The following is an 18,524-nucleotide window of genomic DNA, read 5'->3' on the forward strand; positions in this document are numbered from 1 at the left end:
CACAGATGTCACAGTGACACCCTCCAGCCAAGCACCCCAGGCCCTTAGGCAATGAGGTCGGAGCCTGGCCCCGGCTGCCCTACAGGGCGGGGCCCCGCAGTCACCTTCTCCTCTGACTTGAGTGCTGGCTTGGCTGGCTGGGCCTGCGGGACCTTGAACCCCAGGATCTCCAGCATGTTCTCAGCCGCGTTGCGTTTGGCCACCTTCTTGTTGGTTCCCGCGCCCTCTGCAGTGTGGTTGCCCACCTTTACCTGCAGGAAGCCACAACACAGACATGAGCTCACACCAAGGGCCTCGGGGTGCCCCAGACACCCCTGCTCCAGTGAAACAGAGCAAGTCACACAACGCTCAGGAGACGTGGAGCTCCTGTTAAACATGGCTGTGAAATACACAAGTTTACCTAATGATTCAACAGAAACGTAACCCTCAGTTAGCTGAGCACTCCCGGGCTGCCCTGTCCACCAGTGCAGACATGGATGACTGTGGCAAAGCTGCACAGATGCCGCCTCCCTGAACTGAAATTGGCTATTGTGGGCCAAGACACTTGTAAGCTGATGCAGAGACTGAAGGATTGTGGTTCAAAGCCATTCCAGACAAAAAGACCCCACATATCTCAACAAAAAGCTGGCACAGTGGTTCAGGAATGTATCCCCAGCCACAAAGGAGTTCTGTGTAGCAGGATGAACAAGGCCAAGGAAACTACAACCTTCCCTGAGAAACAACAGAGAGAAAGGAAAGGGACAGGGGCAGGGTGGCTCCAGGAAGCATGGATCTTATGTCTGAACCCCGGCACCACCAGAGTGGGCAACATGGGAATAACGGAAGCACAGCAGTGTGCAGCTTGTACACAGGCAGAAGTTATGAAGTTTTTGCCCAAGCACATGTACAACCAACTATGGTGGGCTTCCCGCACAGCTAGGGTAACTCTCAACAGAGAAGTCTGGGGAACATGTGTGCCAGGATCAGAGCCATGGTCCCCCAATCTCAGCCTCCCAGGATTACTGGCTCGAACCCCTTGTGCCTGGCCTAGAATGGCTGAAATCCAAATGCCTGCATGGAGTGAACACTTGGTAAACTAAGTTTCACAAGAATCAGAAGGCGGCGAGCATTAGCAATGGGGCTGTCAGTTTCTGGACAGAGCAGGACCATCGACAGTGGGTGAGGGCAGGGCCTGCACCAACCCAACCGACCCTCCTCCGCCCTGTCCACGTGGACGAGCTCGAGCTGCAACACAGGGCAGACAGGTGTATGTGGCTGCCAACCACAGGGCTCAGTGACAGTGCCTGATGATGGCAGACAGTGGAAAGCTGCCCACCAACCACCACACCCACCCACCTGCATCACAAACTCCCTACGGCGCGGCAGGCCTCGCTCCATGAGCAGCACGTACTCCGGCTCCTTCTCCTTTTTGGCCTGCTGGATCTGGGCCAGCCTGCTGATCGGGTTCATCCCCTGGCCATACTCTGGGCCGGTCTGTGACTGAGGAGCGATAAGGAGCCACGTTACTCGAGGGAGGAGAAGACTAGTGCAGAAGTACAACGGCTCCGAATTAACCAGACCTTCTTTCTCCTACTGGAGCTGGGCTCAGTTCCTGAGCTTTTTGTTCAAGGCTGGTGCTCTAAGACTTGAACCACCGCTCCACTTTCAGCTTCTGTGGTGTTTTATTGGAGATCAGAGGCTCACAGACTGCTGCCTGGGCTGGTTTTGAACTGTGATCCTCTTATCTTAGCTTCTTGAGTAGACAGGATTACAGGTGTGTGACTTATTGGTGCCCAGCTAGGCAGATCTTTTTTATTTTATATATTTTTAATTTTATTGCCAGTCCTGGGGCTTCAACGCGGGGCCTGGGCACTGTCTTTGAGCTTTCTAAGAGTAGCACTCTGCCACTTGAGCCACAGGACCACTCCTTTTTCTGTGTATGTGGTACATCGGAATTGACCCAGGGCTTCGTGCATGCTAGGCGAGCGCTGTAGCCACTACGCAGATCTTTTTCCTGGCTTTTTTTTTTTTAAACCAGTCCTGGAGCTTGAACTCAGAGTCTGAGCACTGTTCTTGGGCTTTCCGAAGGCTCTAGAGCTCTGCCACTTGAGTCACTGCACCACGTCCAGCTTTTTTTGTGTATGTGGTACCAAGGGTCAAACCCAGGGCTTTGCGAGCACACTACCACTAGGCCACACTCCCGGTTCCCACCAAGCAGATCTTTAAAAAAAAAGAAAATAAGGGCTGGGAGTTTGGCCTAGTGGTAGAGTGCTTGCCTAGCATGCACGAAGACCTGGGTTTGATTTCTTGGTACCAGATACTTAGAAAAATAGCCAGAAGTGGTGCTGTGACTCAAGTGGTAGAATTATAGCCTTGAGAAATGCCAAGGACAGTGCTCAGGCCCTGAGCTCAAGACCAGGACTGGCAAAAGAAAAAAAACGAAAAAAAAAAAATCTCCCAAGTTAAAAGATGTCTTATGGTTTTCTTTTATTTCTTTCTTTTTTTCCTGGTTGTGGGACTTGAACCCTGGGCCTAGGCATTGTCCCTGAGTGCTTCAGCTCAAGGCTACTGCTCTACCTCTTAAGCTACAGCACCACTTCCAATTTTCTGGTAGTTAATTAAGATAAGTGGACTTTAGTGCCTGGGCTGGCTTTGAGCCTTGATCCTCAGATCTCAGCCTCTTGAGTAGCTAGGATTACAGGCATGAGCCAGCACGCCCAGCTTTTGTCTTATGACTTTCTATGGTTATCCCAACATTGATATGCTTCCCTTTTTAACATGTGCCAAGGTTAAATTCAAGGTGGCTAAGGACTAGACAGGGAGCCTGTGGAGGGAAAGACTGGCTGTGCTGCAGTGTCCCCACTTCCTCAACAATGTAAACCCAGAAACCAGAGAAGAGGCCTCGGGCAGCCCAGAAGCCACAGCAGTGACTCCCAGGACCCGTGAGAGGACCTGCACAAGACTACATTTAAGGCAGGGGAATGACACTGGAACCCAGCAGCATTCCCAGATGGAACTGTGTGGCTTTTCTGGTGGAGAGAGGCGGCCTGCGGCCCATGGTCTCCATTCTCCAAGACGCCTCTCCCTCCCCCCCCCCCCCCCCCCCCCCCCCGGCAACTGCCCTCACCTTGCTGGGGGCTTTGGCTTTCTTTTTGATTCTGGGTTTCACTCTCTCCACTGCAGGCAATGGCGGCAGCTTCCTGAGCTCCTCCAGCACGGCTCGGGCCGCATTCTTCTTGGCGATCTTCTTGCTCTTGCCCTCACCTTCCCCTACAAACTCCCCAACCGAAACCCTGGTGACAAAGCTCTTCATGTGGGGTGGGCCACTCTCCCGGGCCACCTGTGGCAGAGGGAAAGACTGAGTGAAAGCGTGACAGACACTCGTTAAAAGCGGTAGGACACACTGGTTGGCACACCCCAGTCGCAGCAAGCCTGATCTTGGGGCATGAGGGGGCAGCTCATGTGCGTGCAGGAAGGCACGCACACAGGACTAAAGTAGGCCGAGTGCTTTTCAAACTGCTCTACATCCTGGAGTCTGGTGGCTCACACAGGCAGGCAGGCCAATACAGGGAAACCTGGGCCCTGGCTCCTCACTGCAGGTACATGCAGACACCAGGCACAGCAGAGCAACCACAGCGGCATCCAAGACCGCTCTCTGCGCAGCCGTGCCAAGACGGCACGTAAACAGTAGGAGCACCAATGTGAGAAAGGGTAGCAATGTTTGTGAAGTAATGCACCTTCTATTTGGTGAATATAATGTAACCCTTCTATTAATTACAATAAAAAAATATGAGGGGGGGAACAGGAGCACCTGTGTAGTTGTGAAAAGAAAAAACCTCTAGGTCTGGAGTGAAGGTAGAACAGATGTCAGTACATAATACAGAAAAGGTGGGGTGGTCACCTGAGTGTATAAGGAAAAAAAAGGGCTTACAAATGAATTCAAATGCACAGGTATCATTCACACATACACACACTCACACACTACAGATTTACTTCTATGCTTATGCAGAAAAAAAAAAAAAAACAACCTCACCAGGGACAAAGTGGAAACCAAGGAAGAAGTCACCGACAGTAGACAAAGGGGCCAGGCAGAGACCCGACACACCGAAGCAGTGGAGCCACTCAAATCTCTAACATGTTAAAAATAAATAACTAGAAGGCTGGTATTGTGGCTTAGTGGTGGGGTGCTTGCCTAGCATCCAGGAAGCCCTGGGTTTGATTCCTCAGTTTAATACATTAAACAGAAAAGCCAGGCATGGTGCTGTGGCTCAATGGTAGAGTGCTAACCTTGAGGAAAAGAAGCTCAGGGACAGTGCCCAGGACTGACAAAAAAAATAATAAGTAAAACTAAAAAAAAAATAACTAGAACTAAGCACTCGTGGTTCATACCTCTGACCCTAGCTACTCAAGAAAAAGGAGAGAAGGGTCATGGTGCAAAGCCAGGCCCAGCAGAAAAACCCATGAGACTCGTCTAAAAGTGGAGCTCTCTTGGGGCCGAGAGTTTGGCCTACTGGTAGAGTGCTTGCCTAGCATGTACAAAGACCCGGGTTCAATTCCTCGGTAACACATACATAGAAAAAAGCCGAAAATAGTGCCAAGGCTCAAGTGTAGAGCTCTAGCCTTGAGAAAGTCTAAGGACAGGGCTCATGCCCTGAGCTCAAGCCCAGGCTGGCAAAAATAAATAAATAAAAATAAATAAAAGTGGAGCTCTCACTCAAGTGGCAGAACTCTCAAAGCTGAGCCAGGGTAAGGCGAGAGTTCTGACAATTGCAGCCAGGAGGCAACACTAAATGTTAAAGGCAGCAGAAAAATTCAGGGTGCCCAGGCCCAGAGTTCAAGCCTCAGGACCAGGAGGGAAGACCCGGGTTCAATTCCTCAGTACCACATAGAAAAGGCCAGTGTGGTGCTGTGGCTCCAGTGGTAGAGCTCTAGCCTTGAGAAAACCCAAGGACAGTGCTCAGGCCCTGAGTTCAACCCAGGACTCGCAAAAAAAAGAAAACATATGGCTTGGCCAGTAATGTGGCCTAGTGGCAAAGTGCTTGCCTAACATGCATGAAGAACTGGCATTACAGCCCTGGGATATGCTACCACGGATACAGAATAGGCCAGAATTAGTGCTGTGCTCAAGTGGTAGAAACCTTAAGAAACCCAGGCCCTGAGTTCAAGCTCCAGGACTGGTTTAAAAAAAAAAAAAAAAAAGACGTGGCTACAACCTGTGCAGCAGGGCATATGCGACACAGCCTACACAGGAGTCCTGTGTCTAATACTGAGCTGTTAGGAGAATGTCCTTGCTAGAGACACATGCCAAAAATACCAAGAGTCCAGTGGCATCCTGTCTGCACAATCCCAAGTGATTAAGCAAAAGAAAATATGGAGACCAAAATAATCTCTGCCTTCAGTGGAAAAGAGGAAGAAAGGGAAAATGTCCGGTTCCAGTCACTAGTGAGTCTGAGACCTTGTAACCTTTCCTTAAGGTGGAAAATTAAGAAATTGAAGACCTGGGCAGGAAAAAGAAATGTGCCCAAGAACCAGCTGCACAGGGCAAGAGGGGCCAAGTGGGACGCTGGCCCCAAGCCTGTCTCTCTAGTGAACTGGAGGTGTTGGAAGGGGCCCATCCACACAGGCTGCAGGCTGACTTAGGCAGAACACCTGGGGACAGACTCGGAAACACTGCTTCAGGGACAATGATTAGACAGGAAGGCACAGGGAAGATGCCCAATGGTGCCTGCACACCCACAGGTGACCAACTCTCTGAGGGAAGCTCTCCCACTCAGCTGGTTCTGCCATCTTGTCTGTCCCTGTTTGCCCGCCTCTCCAATGGGAGCTGAAGAAGCGAGCAGAGGTAGAGCGAGGAGCAGCAGTGCTCCCAAAGGGGAGCAGCACTGTCAACCTGGGCTCACCTGCGGGGAGGAAGAGGAAAATCCTCAGCGCTAGTCTGAGGGCAACTCTGAACCCCACCTTTGTCCGGACATGCTGCAGGATGGAGCTTGGAAGTTTAGATTACTGACATGTGATAAAAGAATTCATGTATTTTTTTGCCAAGCATGAAACTTGGGGGGGTGGGAGAGGACCTATAACTAGAAAAAAAAAAGCCACAAAACTATAAAGTATTTTACAAATAACCTTAAGACAGGCTTTACAAAATGATTCTATAGGGGCCGGGAGTTTGGCCTACCAGTTAAAGTGCTTGCCTAGCATGCATGAAGACCTGGTTCGATTCCTCAGTACCACATACATAGAAAAAAGCCAGAAGTGGTGCTGAGGCTCAAGTGGTAGAGCTCTAGCCTTGAGAAAGTCCAAGGACAGTGCTCAGGCCCTGAGCTCAAGCCCAGGACTGGCACAAAAAAAAAAAAAAAAAAGATTCTATAAAGCTGGGCCCTGGTGGCTCACACCTATAATCCCAGCTACTCTCTTAACCACCAGAAAAGCAGTAGGGGCTGGAAGTTTGACCTAGTGGTAGAGTGCTGGCCAAGCATGCACGAAGACCCAGATGCGATTCATTGGTACTACATACATAGAAAAGGCCAGAAGTGGTGCTATGGCTCAAGAAGTAGAGCTCTAGCCTTGAAAAAGCCCAAGGACAAAAGAAAGAAAGAAAGAAAGAAAGGAAGGAAGGAAGGAAGGAAGGAAGGAAGGAAGGAAGGAAGGAAGGGAGGGAGGGAGGGAGGGAGGGAGGGAGGGAGGGAGGGAGGGAGGGAGGGAGGGAGGGAGGGAGGGAGGGAGGGAGGGGGAGAGGGGGGGAGGGAGGGAGGGAGGGAGGGGGAGAGGGGGGGAGAGAGAGAGAGAGAGAGAGACAGAGAGAGAGAGAGAGAGAGAGAGAGAAGAGAGAGAAAAGAGAGAGAGAGAAGAAGAGAGAGGAAAGAGAAGGGGGAGAGAGAGGAAACCAGAAGTGGTAGAGCAGTAGTCTTGAGTGAAAGAGCTCAGGATCTAAGTTCAAGCCCCACAATTAATCAAAAAACAAAAACAACAACAACAAAAAAGTAGCAGGAGCAGGAGCATGAAGCCCTGGGTTTGACTCCTCAGTACCACATACACAGAAAAAGCTGGAAGTGGTGATGTGGCTCAAGTGGAAGAAAGCCCAAGGACAGTGCTCAGGCCCTGAGTCCAAGCCCCAGGACTGGAAAAAAAAAAAAAAAAAAAAAAAAAAAAGATCATAATTCTATAATGAAGCATGATAGAATTTACTACATTCTCCTTTACCTCACTAGTATATCTGAATTACTATGATGTGTGAAGAAAACCTAATAAAATGTACTTTACTTTCAACTTTGACTAACCCATTGTTTTTATTAGACAACCAATCTCCAACAAATGAAGCAATTTAAAAAAGTACACTGAGTGGCTCAACAGTGAACCCCAAATCCTTCTCAAAACTATATTCTGGGCCAGGAGTTTGGCCTAGTGGTTGAAGTGCTTGCCTAGCATGCATGAAGACCCGGGTTCGATTCCTCGGTACCACATACATAGAAAAAAGCCGGAAATGGTGCTGAGGCTCAAGTGGTAGAGCTCTAGCCTTGAGAAAGTCCAAGGACAGTGCTCAGGCCCTGAGCTCAAGCCCAGGACTGGCAAAAAAAAAAAAAAAAAACTATATTCTGCCATGGATTTGGGAAAAGCATGGCAGTAAGTAGGCCTGACGCCAGCCGGACGGGATGGGGAGATGCCAAGAGAGCAGTGTGAGGAGGTTGGGTGGGCTACGCTGGTTTCAGGGCTTCCCTCCACCACTTACTCTGAAGCCCCTTCTTATTCCACCTGAGTGAGCATCTCTTCTCCCCATGCCCTTCAACCATGCTACTTCTACCTGGCCTAGTGTCAAAAGACAATGGGCTGGGAATATAGCCTAGTGGTAGAGTGTTTACCTAGTATGCACAAAGACCCAGGTTCAATTCCTCAGTTACCAACATACATAGAAAAAGCTGGAAGTGGTGTGGCTCAAGTGGTAGATCTCTAGCCTTACGGAAAGCCTTAGGACAGTGCTCAGGCCCCAAGAGTAAGCCAAAAAAAAAAAAAAAAATTGGGGGGTCAGCCAAGCACCTACTAACCTCTGAAACAGGGTGCTAAATAAATCCTTCCTGCTCTGTCCCAGCAACACAAAGTCTAATACAACAATTGAAGTAAAACCTATCTATTTAAATTGGAGTTAAAGTTACTTTTCAAACAGATGAAAACAGATCCTTTCCAGGAAAGCAAACATGCGAGCAGAAGCACAACATGCCACTGCTCCATGCAGGAAGTTCACAGCCAGGCCAAGGAGAGCCTGAGCACTGCTCTGCTAAATGCAGAGGGTAAATCCTACATGTGTAAGGCCACACAAAGTGGTAATTATACCAATGCCCTCGAGGAAAAAGTCATTCCAGAGGTGAATCCTAACAGGGATTTCAAAAACAAAGTCCTAGATGTAAAATAAGCTTACCTCGAAATTCACAGGTAAGTTCCGTTTAAGTGCAATCTCGAATACTTGACTTATTTCAGACTTATTGAGATTTTCTTCTTCTGATTCTCTTCCATTAATCTAAAAGAAGAAATACTTAGTGTTACCTTTTTCTTAGAACCACCAACAATCACCACCACAGATGCAGTAAAAAATGTAAAAGCCCAAATCTTGACTTTACAGATCCAGAAGGACCAGTGATGAGGGCTCGCAGAGTTATTTACCTTATCGGATGCTTTATCAGTATTGAGGATTGAACTCATGACCTCACACTTACTAGGCAAACCCTCTATACTTGAGCCACTTCCGTAGTTCTGTCTCACTGGATATCAAAGATTAAGTATGGGCTGGGAATGTGATTTAGTGGTGGACTGCCTGCCTAGCATGCATGAAATCCTAGGTTTGATTCCTCAGTACCACATAAACAGAAAGGGGGGAAAAAAAAAGAGGCACTGGGGGCCGGGAGTTTGGCCTAGTGGTTAAAGTGCTTGCCTAGCATGAGTGAAGACGTGGGTTCGATTCCTCGGTGCCACATATATAGAAAAAAGCCGGAAATGGTGTTGAGGCTCAAGTGGTAGAGCTCTAGCCTTGAGAAAGTCCAAGGACAGTGCTCAGGCCCTGAGCTCAAGCCCAGGACTGGCAAAAAAAAAAAAAAAAAAAAAAAAAAAAAGAGGCACTGTAGATCAAATGATAGAATGCTAGACTTGAGCAAAAGAAGCTTGGACGTGAGTTCAAGACCCAGAACTGGCAAAAAAAAAAAAAAAAAAAAGATTAAATAAATGGTATCCTAATCAAACATAAATCAGACTGTAGCTTGAAAATCCACCATAAGCCAGGCACTGGTAGTTCACACTGTAACCCTAGCAACTCAGGAGGCAAAAATCTGACATTTGTCCTTCAAAACCAGCCTAGAAAGAAAACTCTGTGAGTCTTATCTCTATCTCCAATTAATCAAAAAAAAAAAAAAAAAAAAGAAGAGGAGCTGTGGCTCAAGTTGTAGAGTACAAGCCTTGAGTACAAAAGTTCAGGAACAGTCAGTACTCTACGTTCAAGCCCCAGGACTGGTACACACATGCACACAAGCATGCACACACACCCAAAATAAATAGGTTTCTTATTTGGCCACTGAAGAAGATGCAGATGTTATGAAACTGTCGTGGCTCTTCTCCCCACAGCCAGACACACTCCCGCCAGGGCAGAGCCCCTACTGCAGTGACAAGGTTTCCAATCCTGCTACAGGGCGCGTGCACAGGGAGGGCTGGCCCTCCCCCACAAGCTGGTAACCATTTCATCCTCTGCAGTGATGGTGGGAGGAACCAGACCAGCTCAGCGGGTAGCACTAGAGCTCTGTGAGAGCCATTTGGCTTTGCAAATTGTTTCCAAGCTTAGAGCCATAACATCTCCTGGCTACAATGCTAAGTGGGCAAGGGCAGGCTGGCTAAGAGCTGTTCCATGCATTTCTTCAGTGAGTTAATCAGGCAGGGCACCCATGATGGACCAACATGACACGTTACCATTAAAAGCAAAGTAAATAAATAACATTGTAGGCTCAAACACACCATGAATACAACATAGGGTATAATCCTGGACAGATGCAGCTTTTTAACCCAGGTCCGTAACAGTTTTCCTCCTAGCCTGATCCCATTCTGTTGAGTCAGTACATCCTGGCACTGCATGGAATGGCTCTTAGTCCTCACCAGGAAGTTTCCTAGGCTCTATACTCCTCCAACCTCAGACCCCACATGGCTGGGACTACAGTAAGGACATGCACTGCCCAGGTCTAGGGCCCAGATTTCTCAAGAAACCTCCCTGCCATAAGTAGTTTCAGATCCACAAAGTTTTCTTTGAAATCTAAATTTAAATAGAGCATAAGCTAAAATAACACTACACTAAAAAATATAGGTTAAGGGCTGGGTAGAGTGTTCATCTCGCATGCACAAAGTCCTCAGTACCACATACACAGAAAAAGCTCGAAGTGGGGCTGTGACTCAAGTGGTAAAGTACTAGTCTTCAGAAAGCCCAAGGATAGTGCCTAGACCCTGAGTTCAAGCCCAAAACTGTCAAATAAAGACATAATTAAAAGGGCCAGGAGTTTGGCCTAGTGGTAGAGTGCTTGCCTAGCATGCACAAAGATCCGGGTTTGATTCCTCAATACCACATACATAGAAAAGCCAAAAGTGGTGCTGTGGCTCAAATGGTAGAATGCAAGCCTTGGGGAAGAAAGCCCAAGGATAGTGCTCAGGCCCTGACTCAAGCCCCAGGACAGGCAGAGAAAAAAAAAAAAAAAAAAAAAAGAATAGAATAGAATAGAATGGCAGAGGGTAGCCTCAACAAAAACCATGAGACCCATATGGAAAATAAAGCAAAAAGAGCCGAGAGTGTAGGTCAAGTGGTAGAATGTGTCCACCAACACAAGACCCAGAGTACAAACTCTGGTACCACCAAAATGTGAGAACTTTTGTGCATCAAAGGATCCTATTAGCTGGGTGCTGGTGGCTCACATCTGTAATCCTAGCTACTCAAGAGGCTGAAATCTGAAAGTAGTGCTAGGGCTCACAATGGTAAAGCTGCAGCCTACCACTGTGAGCAAAAAAGAGCAGGGAAAGTGCCCAGGCCCTCAGTTCAAGCCACACACACACACACACACACACACACACACACACAACACTACATTATTATGAGAGATAGCAATCCACTGAATGGGATTTGCAAATTTCTATTCAGAATACTCAATAAATAAAATGAAAGGACCCAATTCATAGTGAACACGTAAATGGACAGCATACACAATGAAGATGTTTGACAGCACTAACCATTAGAGCAATGAATTATAGTCAGCTTGGAACAGCTTGTCCCAAAAGCACAGAAGAGAGCAAGGAAAAAGTGGTGATCTGATAGAAGCCAGAGCCTGCAGAATGCTGGCAAAGCACAGCTTCTATAACAAGTAGTGCGGGAGTCGTCCTCAAATTAGCAGAGTCATAGGACACGCCTGTAACCCCCAAGACTCAGGTTATTTGTACCCACTGTCCATCACAGCCCAAAAGTACAACTCAAATGTCCGCCAACAGAAAAACGAACAAACAAAACATACCATTTCACACAAGCCTTAAAGGGCAATGAAATTCTGAAGCATGCTACAACATGGGTGAGCCTGGACATCAGCCAGTCTCTAGAGAGCAAACAGGCAAGCAATGTGTAGAGACAGAACTGAGGTTGTGCTGGTGCGGTGGCTCACGCCTGTAATCCCAGCTACTTAGGAGGCTGAGATATGAGGATCAATGTTCAAAGCCAGCCCAGGCACAAAAGGACCCAAGACTCTTCTCTCCAATTAACCGCTAGAAAACAAGAAGTGGGGCTTGGCTCAAGGGTAGGGCAGTAGCCTTGAGCTGAAGAGCTCAGGGACAGCGCCCAGGCCAAGTTCAAGTCCCATGACCCACCAAAAAATATATATATATATTTTTTTTTCTGAAGCATCCTTTAAAAAGTATGCCCCCCTCAGCTGAATAACTAGACCAGTGAAAATGTCCTCCTATATGCAACTAGAATAAAATCTGGAAATAAATAGGGCTGAGGCTGCCAGAAGCTGCATAGACCCAACAGGTTCATTCGTTTGCTTGCTTGCTTTCTTCCTTTCTTTCTTCCTTTCCTTCCTTTTCTCTCAACTTTTCTGTAAGGCTTGTAGAAAGAATGAAAGTACCACTCCTGCAAGCTAAAGAGTGAGAACTGGCTCCCCTGAAAACTGTCATCTGAGGGTTACCAGTTTGGTTTCAATCCATCTCTGTGCCACACAAGTAAAATTATATAGAAACTTTCAAATGGCACAGTATAAAAGAATGCCCTCTACTACTACCACCAGAGGATTCAAATTCACCACTGTACACATCCAAACACGCATACACACAGCAGCAAGCTGTTGGCTCTGGTTTCCTGGAACACAGGCAGTCACTTGGTACCCGGGCAGTGTCCACGGGGCATCTTCCCCGCAGGCTGCCTGGGCTAACGTACCCGTTCATTTCCATGGTGATCTCAGTAAGAGGGACTGCAGCAAACAGCATCCAGCTCCAAACAGCTCAGACAGCATATGAAAGTCACCTTAGATCTAATAAACCAAAATATCCCCATGCACGCACTTTCCTCAGGCTGAGCCTCTGCACTCAAGGCACCATCCTGGTCTCAGCTAGGTGACCCCTACGATTGTACCTCACTACTACCTCCACAGGGACATGCCCACCAGGACTGTGCAACTGTCAGGCCTGGCACAAGGCCTGCGGTGGAGGGACCAGAAACATCTGCCGAAACACCAGGCCAAAGGCACTGGCTCTGCTGACCATCTACATGCTATACAAACTGTCAACAGCATAACAGAAAGTATGCTCAAGTGAGCATTGCCCACACTGGCTGGCTGTGGTCAAACAGGCTGCTTAAAGCCCTGCTGGCAAGGGTCTAAAATAGCACCATCTCTCTGGTAGGAAAGCTGGCTGTGTATGTATCATTATGCACGTCCTTCAGTTGAACAATTCATTTCTGTAATTGTAGCCATAGCAGCTATCATACACACACAGAGACTTCACTCCAATGATACCCTTCACTTCATTTGCTAACGGGAAATCTACAATCTAAACAATCAACCCCCTGTTAAAAATAAATTGTTCATATAAGGGAATACTCTGCAGCCATTGAAAGTTTCCTAGGAGCCAGGTGCCAGTGGCTTGTGCCTATAATCTCAGGAGGCTGAGATCTAAAGGATCACAGTTCAAAGCCAGTATGGGCAGAAAGCCCCCAGAGATTCCATTTCCAAAACAACAGCAAAAACAAAGTCAGAGATATAGCTCAACTGGTAGAGGCAGCAAGTTGAATGACCACTAAGCCCCATCAAACCCCAATTACTACCTCCACCCATTTAAAAAAAAAAAAAAGCTTGTTACTTGGATCTGTACTCATTTGAGTCCAAGAAATTATGCAGGACTGGGAATGTGGCCTAGTGGTAAGAGTGCTTGCCTAACATGCACAAAGCCCTGGGTTCAATTTCTCAGTAACACAGAAAAAGCCATAAACGGCACTGTGTCAAATGGTACGAGTGCTAGCCTTAAACAAAAGAAGCCAGGGACAGTGCCCATACCCTGAATTCAAGCCCTACGACTGTCAAAAAAAAAAAATTAAAATTAAAAAAAAAAATTGAACAGGGCCAGGAGTTTTGCCTAGTGGTAGAGTGCTTGCCTAGCATGCACGAGGACCCAAGTTTGATTCCTCAGTACCATATACATAGAAAAAGCTAGAAATGGCGCTGTGGCTCAAGTGGTAGTGCTGTGGCTCAAGTGGTAGAGCTCTAACCTTGAGAAAACACAAGGACAGTGCCCAGGCCCTGAGTTCAAGGCTCAAGACTGGCAAAAATAATAAATAAATAAATAAATAAGAAATTATACAATAGGGCCAGAAGCATGGTCTAATGGTAGAGTGCTCACCTAGTATGCACAAAGCCCTGGCTTCGATTCCCTGGAACCACATATACAGAAAAAAACAGAAATGGTGCTGTGGCTCAAGTGGCAGAGTACTAGTCTTGAACAATGAAATGACATGGCCCCTGTGCAAGAATGACACGTAAATTCATGAAACATTCCATATTTCTGTATTGTCACTGTATCTGACTTTGGTACTTGGTATGTTGTATATACATTTATTTGTGTATTTGAAAATGGGAAGGTAAGGGAAAAATAAGATGAATTGGGAGGGGGAAAGGTGAGGGAAAGTGGGAGAAAAACATGGGAAGGAGTAACTATTTTCAAAAAGTAATATATCCACTACCTGATGAATATAACTGCAACCTCTCTGTACATCACCCCAACAATAAAATAATTTTTTTAAAAAAAAGGCTGGGAGGGGGCCGGGAGTTTGGCGTAGTGGTAGAGTGCTTGCCTAGTATGCACGAAGACCCGGGTTCGATTCCTCGGTACCCCACATACATAGCAAAAAGCTGGAAGTGGTGCTGAGGCTCAACTGGTAGAGTGCTAGCCTTGAGAAAGTCCAAAGACAGTGCTTAGGCCCTGAGCTCAAGTCCAGAACTGGCAAAAAATAAAATAAAATAAAAAAAGGCTGGGAGTTTGGCCTAGTGGTAGAGTGCTTGCCTAGCATGCACAAAGACCTGGGTTTGATTCCTCAGTACCTCATACACAGAAAAAAGAAAAAGCTGGGAGCGGAAGTGGTGCTGAGACTCTTTATCTCCAATTAACCTCCAGAAAACAACAAAGGGGGGCTAGGCTCAAGGGTAGGGCAGTAGCGTTGAGCTAAAGAGCCCAGGGACAACACCCAGCCCCAGGGATAGGGCGGTAGCCTTGAGCTGAAGAGCTCAGGGACAGCGCCCAGGCAGAGTTCAAGCCCCATGACCTACCAAAAATAGTGTCCAAGGACAGTGCCCAAACCCTGAGTTCAAGCCCCAGGACTGACAAAAATATAAATTACACAGTAAATGACATTAACTTATGAAAAACACTTCAGAGGAAAATGGTGCTTAGTATACAACACTATCCTATGTTAGGAAACAGACATATGTATAAGCACGGGTGACACCAAAGCAGTTCTAGTAATTATCTATCAATTGTTTACTTTTCCATGTTTTGAGTTACTGTCTGTAGCTGATTTAACACTGTCTCTTCCCTCCACCATCAGAGGCTGGCAAAGGCCCAGGCAGGAAGGACAGGTAAGTCAGCCTCCCATCCAGTCCATGCCAGCTCTAGTCTCTTTACCTCGCAGCTCTAGGAAGGACCGAAGAAGGAGGGGAGCAGAGGACACCAGGAGAGCCAGACTTTACTGTCAGCAAAGCACTTACAGAACCTGGCCCAGCAGAGCCCACCTACCTCAGCCTCTGAGTGCTGGCCTCGGGAACAACATAACAGGACAGTCAGCACCACAGCATGCAGCAATGCTATGGTCACTCCAAGGAGACCCTGAAGAGGATTGGGAAGCAACCACAGCCCTTGGGTGTGTGGCTCCCAGACTCTGCTCACAAATAGTCACCCCAAGATCTCAGGAGCAAGCCGCTCGCTGTGCTCTATCACAGCACTGCTGTATGGTCATATGGGTTGGGCTGGGCAATTTTCTTTTTTTAAATTTAGCAAGTTCTTCTGGTGTACACAATACTACATCAGTGGGGTTCTGCCATCATCTATTAGCTGCTGGCTGTGAGAACTGAGAAACATCTATTCCATCTGACTCCAATTACACTGATACCAAAGTCATGCACAAAAATGAAAGGCCTTGCCAGGCACTGGGGGATTATACCTGTAATCCTAGACGGAGATCTAAGGATCACAGTTTGAAGCCAGCCTAGGCAGGACAGTCTGTGAGGCTCTTATCTCCAATTAACTAGCAGAAAACCAGAAGTGGCACTGTGGCTCAAAGTGGTAGGGCACTAGCACTGAGTGAAAAAGCTCAAGGACAGTGATCAGCCACAATTGCAAACCCCACAACCAACATAGTGGTCTTAAAACAGGGCCCAGGGCTGCAGGTTCAGTATGGGTACATGACAGGTGTGCAAAAGAAACTGTGTTTAGTCCTCAGTGAGCAGCATTCCAGCAGGGCGGAAAAGTTTATTGTCTCCAATAAACTACTGAACTTTATAAAATCTTTTTTTTTTTTTTTGGAGTCAGTCATGGGACTTAAAGAAGCCTGTGCCTGGACACTGCCCTGGAGTTCTTCAGCTCAAGGCTAGCACTCAACCGCTTTGAGCCACAGCGTCACTTCTTGTTTTCTGGTAAAGTTAACTAGAGGTAAGACTCTCACAGACTTTCATGTACCAGCTGGCTTTGATCCACAATCCTTAGATCTCAGCCTCCTGAGTAGCTAAGATTACAGGCATGAGCCAAGGGCACCCACCATATAGAATCACTTTTTAAAGCCTCTCTGAAGGTTCAACACAGAGGGCTGGCAAAAAAAAAAAAAAAAAAAAAAAAAAAAACAGCCAGGCACAATGGCTCATGCCTGTAATCCTAGCTACTCAGGAGATCTGAGGACTGCTGCTCAAAGCCAGCCTGGGCACTAAGGAACGTGAGATTCTTATCTCCAATTAATCACTAGAAAACGGGAAGTGGGACTGTAGCATTGAGCTCAAGAGCTCAGGGACAGCACCCAAGCACAGAGTTCAAGCCCCATGACGCCCCCCCCCCCACACACACACACAAAAAAAAAAACAGCTATGGGATCCTCCACATTATAACTGTTCTAAGACCCACTGACCCCCTGGGTTGTACATTAGAACTGTGTGAACTCATGTGACATGGTATCTATCTCAATGAAGACAAACAGAAGGTGAACCTTCCTACCTCCTATTTCGGATCTAGGCAGTGTTGCCTGTTTGACCTATGAAACATGGCAGAAGTAAGGCTGGGATATGGGGGCACAGGCTTCAAGATAATGACTTCTGTGTCCTCACTGCACAATGAAATTGAAAGAGTCCCTGCAGAGGGCTCTATGAGGAACTGAGTCCCAGGCAACATGGCACAGTGTCTTACTGACAGCCAGCCACGTGAGTAAGCCATATAAAAAGTGCAGAAAGCGCTGGGCATGGTGGCTCAGACCTGTAATCCTAGCTATTCAGGAGGCTGAGATAAGAGGATCACGATTCACAGCCATCCCGGGCACTAAAGACTGTGAGATTTTAGTCTCAAAATTAGCCACTAGAAAACCATAATGGTGCTGTGGCTCAAGGAGTAGGGCAGTAGCCTTGAGCTGAAGAGCTCAGGGATAGCACCCAGACCCAGAGTTCAAGTCCTACCACTAGAAGAAAAAAAAACCTTGTTTGCCACACAGTGTGTGAGACTGAGTGCAGGTACCATTGTATAAAGAGTACTGGTCACAGAAGGTTAGATGTCTCTGACCCGCCACACAAAGAATTCACCATGTGTTATTCACAAGCCATTGAAGTCATGGCCTTTCTAACATGTTCATACCACTTCCCATTCAAAATACGCCACAGAATGATAAAGAAGGCTTTTGACTTTCTTGCTAAAACTTAAAAAGGATGGGGGAAGGGGGAGAAAGCTACAATGATCTATAAGTAGGCCATTGCACAACAACATGATAGGCAGCTGTCAACACGCCTCCTGTTGAGAGAGGCTTTCCCTACCTACCCATCTGCCCCATCCATCCCTCCACATGCCTCTCACCTCCAGCCTCTCAGGTGGGGGCTCGCTCTGTAGGACCCGCACAGCTTTGGCAGCAGCATCATGTTTCGAGGATGTTCTTGTTTTTCCTTTCCCATTAAATTGCTGTCCTCCCACAGAAAGTTCAACTTGATAAAGTAAAGGTGGAACCGGAAATGGGTAAAAGTACCTAAAAATAAACAAGTTGGGAAATAACCCATCACCATACATGCTCTGGCATGTTCCCAGTACCTCCTCCACCATGCCCCAGAAGCATTAACATGGACTTGCTAAAAGTGACTCCCATGATTCCATAGTAACAATTTCTGAAGCCTTAGCTTGTACTTGCATGACTCAGAGGAATCTGGAATTTTAAGGCTGAAGGACCTTCATTTCTGGTAAGTAATTCCCAAAGCTCTAACATTTCTAAGCTTATTATTATTATCATTATTTTTTTTTTTAGTACCCTCTAAGCTTCCCACTTCCAAGGAGGATAGGGAAGAAGAAGGGTGAAGACAGAAGACAGGAAGAAAAGGAGAGAAAAGAGGGGGAAGACTCTATTTAATCTACCTAGACTCTTATTGCAATACACGACATCTTACAGTGTCAATTAATTTCTTTTTCCCAGTCCTAGGGATTGAACTCAGGGGCTGAGCACTGTCCTTGGACTTCCTCAAGGTTAGCACTCTACCACATGAGCACCACTTCTGGCTTTTTCTATGTACGTGGCACTGAGGAATTGATCTGGGTCTTTAGGCATGCTAGGCAAGCACTCTACCACTAGGCCAAACTCCTGGCCCATCAATTAACATTTTACTCCACAAAAGCTATTTACAAAGCATACAAGCTCAACAATTAGAAAGGATAAATAAAAAATAATCACAAATTCTGCATATACTGAGAAAAAAGGCAGCCAAAGGTAATCTTTAGCCAGACTGTTTGAGACCCAAGCCACATTGCCCTTGAGGAACCAGACAGTAGCT

General features: G+C 47.0%; 1 protein-coding gene and 1 pseudogene across 5 annotated transcripts in view; one reads left to right on the forward strand and one right to left on the reverse strand.

The window, feature by feature from the left end:
* Stau1 (staufen double-stranded RNA binding protein 1) overlaps positions 1-18,524 on the reverse strand; it is a 55,739-nt gene that overhangs the window by 3,967 nt on the left and 33,248 nt on the right. For 4 of the 5 annotated variants that reach the window (XM_090352510.1, XM_090352509.1, XM_090352508.1 and 1 more), the window contains 5 exons: positions 17,566-17,731; positions 8,390-8,488; positions 3,107-3,337; positions 1,336-1,479; positions 105-251 (listed from right to left, as the gene is read on the reverse strand). In XM_090352510.1, coding sequence (XP_090208636.1) covers positions 105-251; positions 1,336-1,479; positions 3,107-3,337; positions 8,390-8,488; positions 17,566-17,731 — 787 coding nt within the window. The remainder of the gene's footprint in view (positions 1-104; positions 252-1,335; positions 1,480-3,106; positions 3,338-8,389; positions 8,489-17,565; positions 17,732-18,524) is intronic. The other variant, XM_090352507.1, reaches the window with a different exon arrangement.
* On the forward strand, positions 13,936-14,033 carry LOC150050583 (U6 spliceosomal RNA; annotated as a pseudogene).

This window comes from Megascapheus bottae, chromosome 18 (genome assembly GCF_031878675.1).
Source record: "Megascapheus bottae isolate mThoBot1 chromosome 18, mThoBot2.hap1, whole genome shotgun sequence".
In the NCBI taxonomy this organism is placed as follows: domain Eukaryota; kingdom Metazoa; phylum Chordata; class Mammalia; order Rodentia; family Geomyidae; genus Megascapheus; species Megascapheus bottae.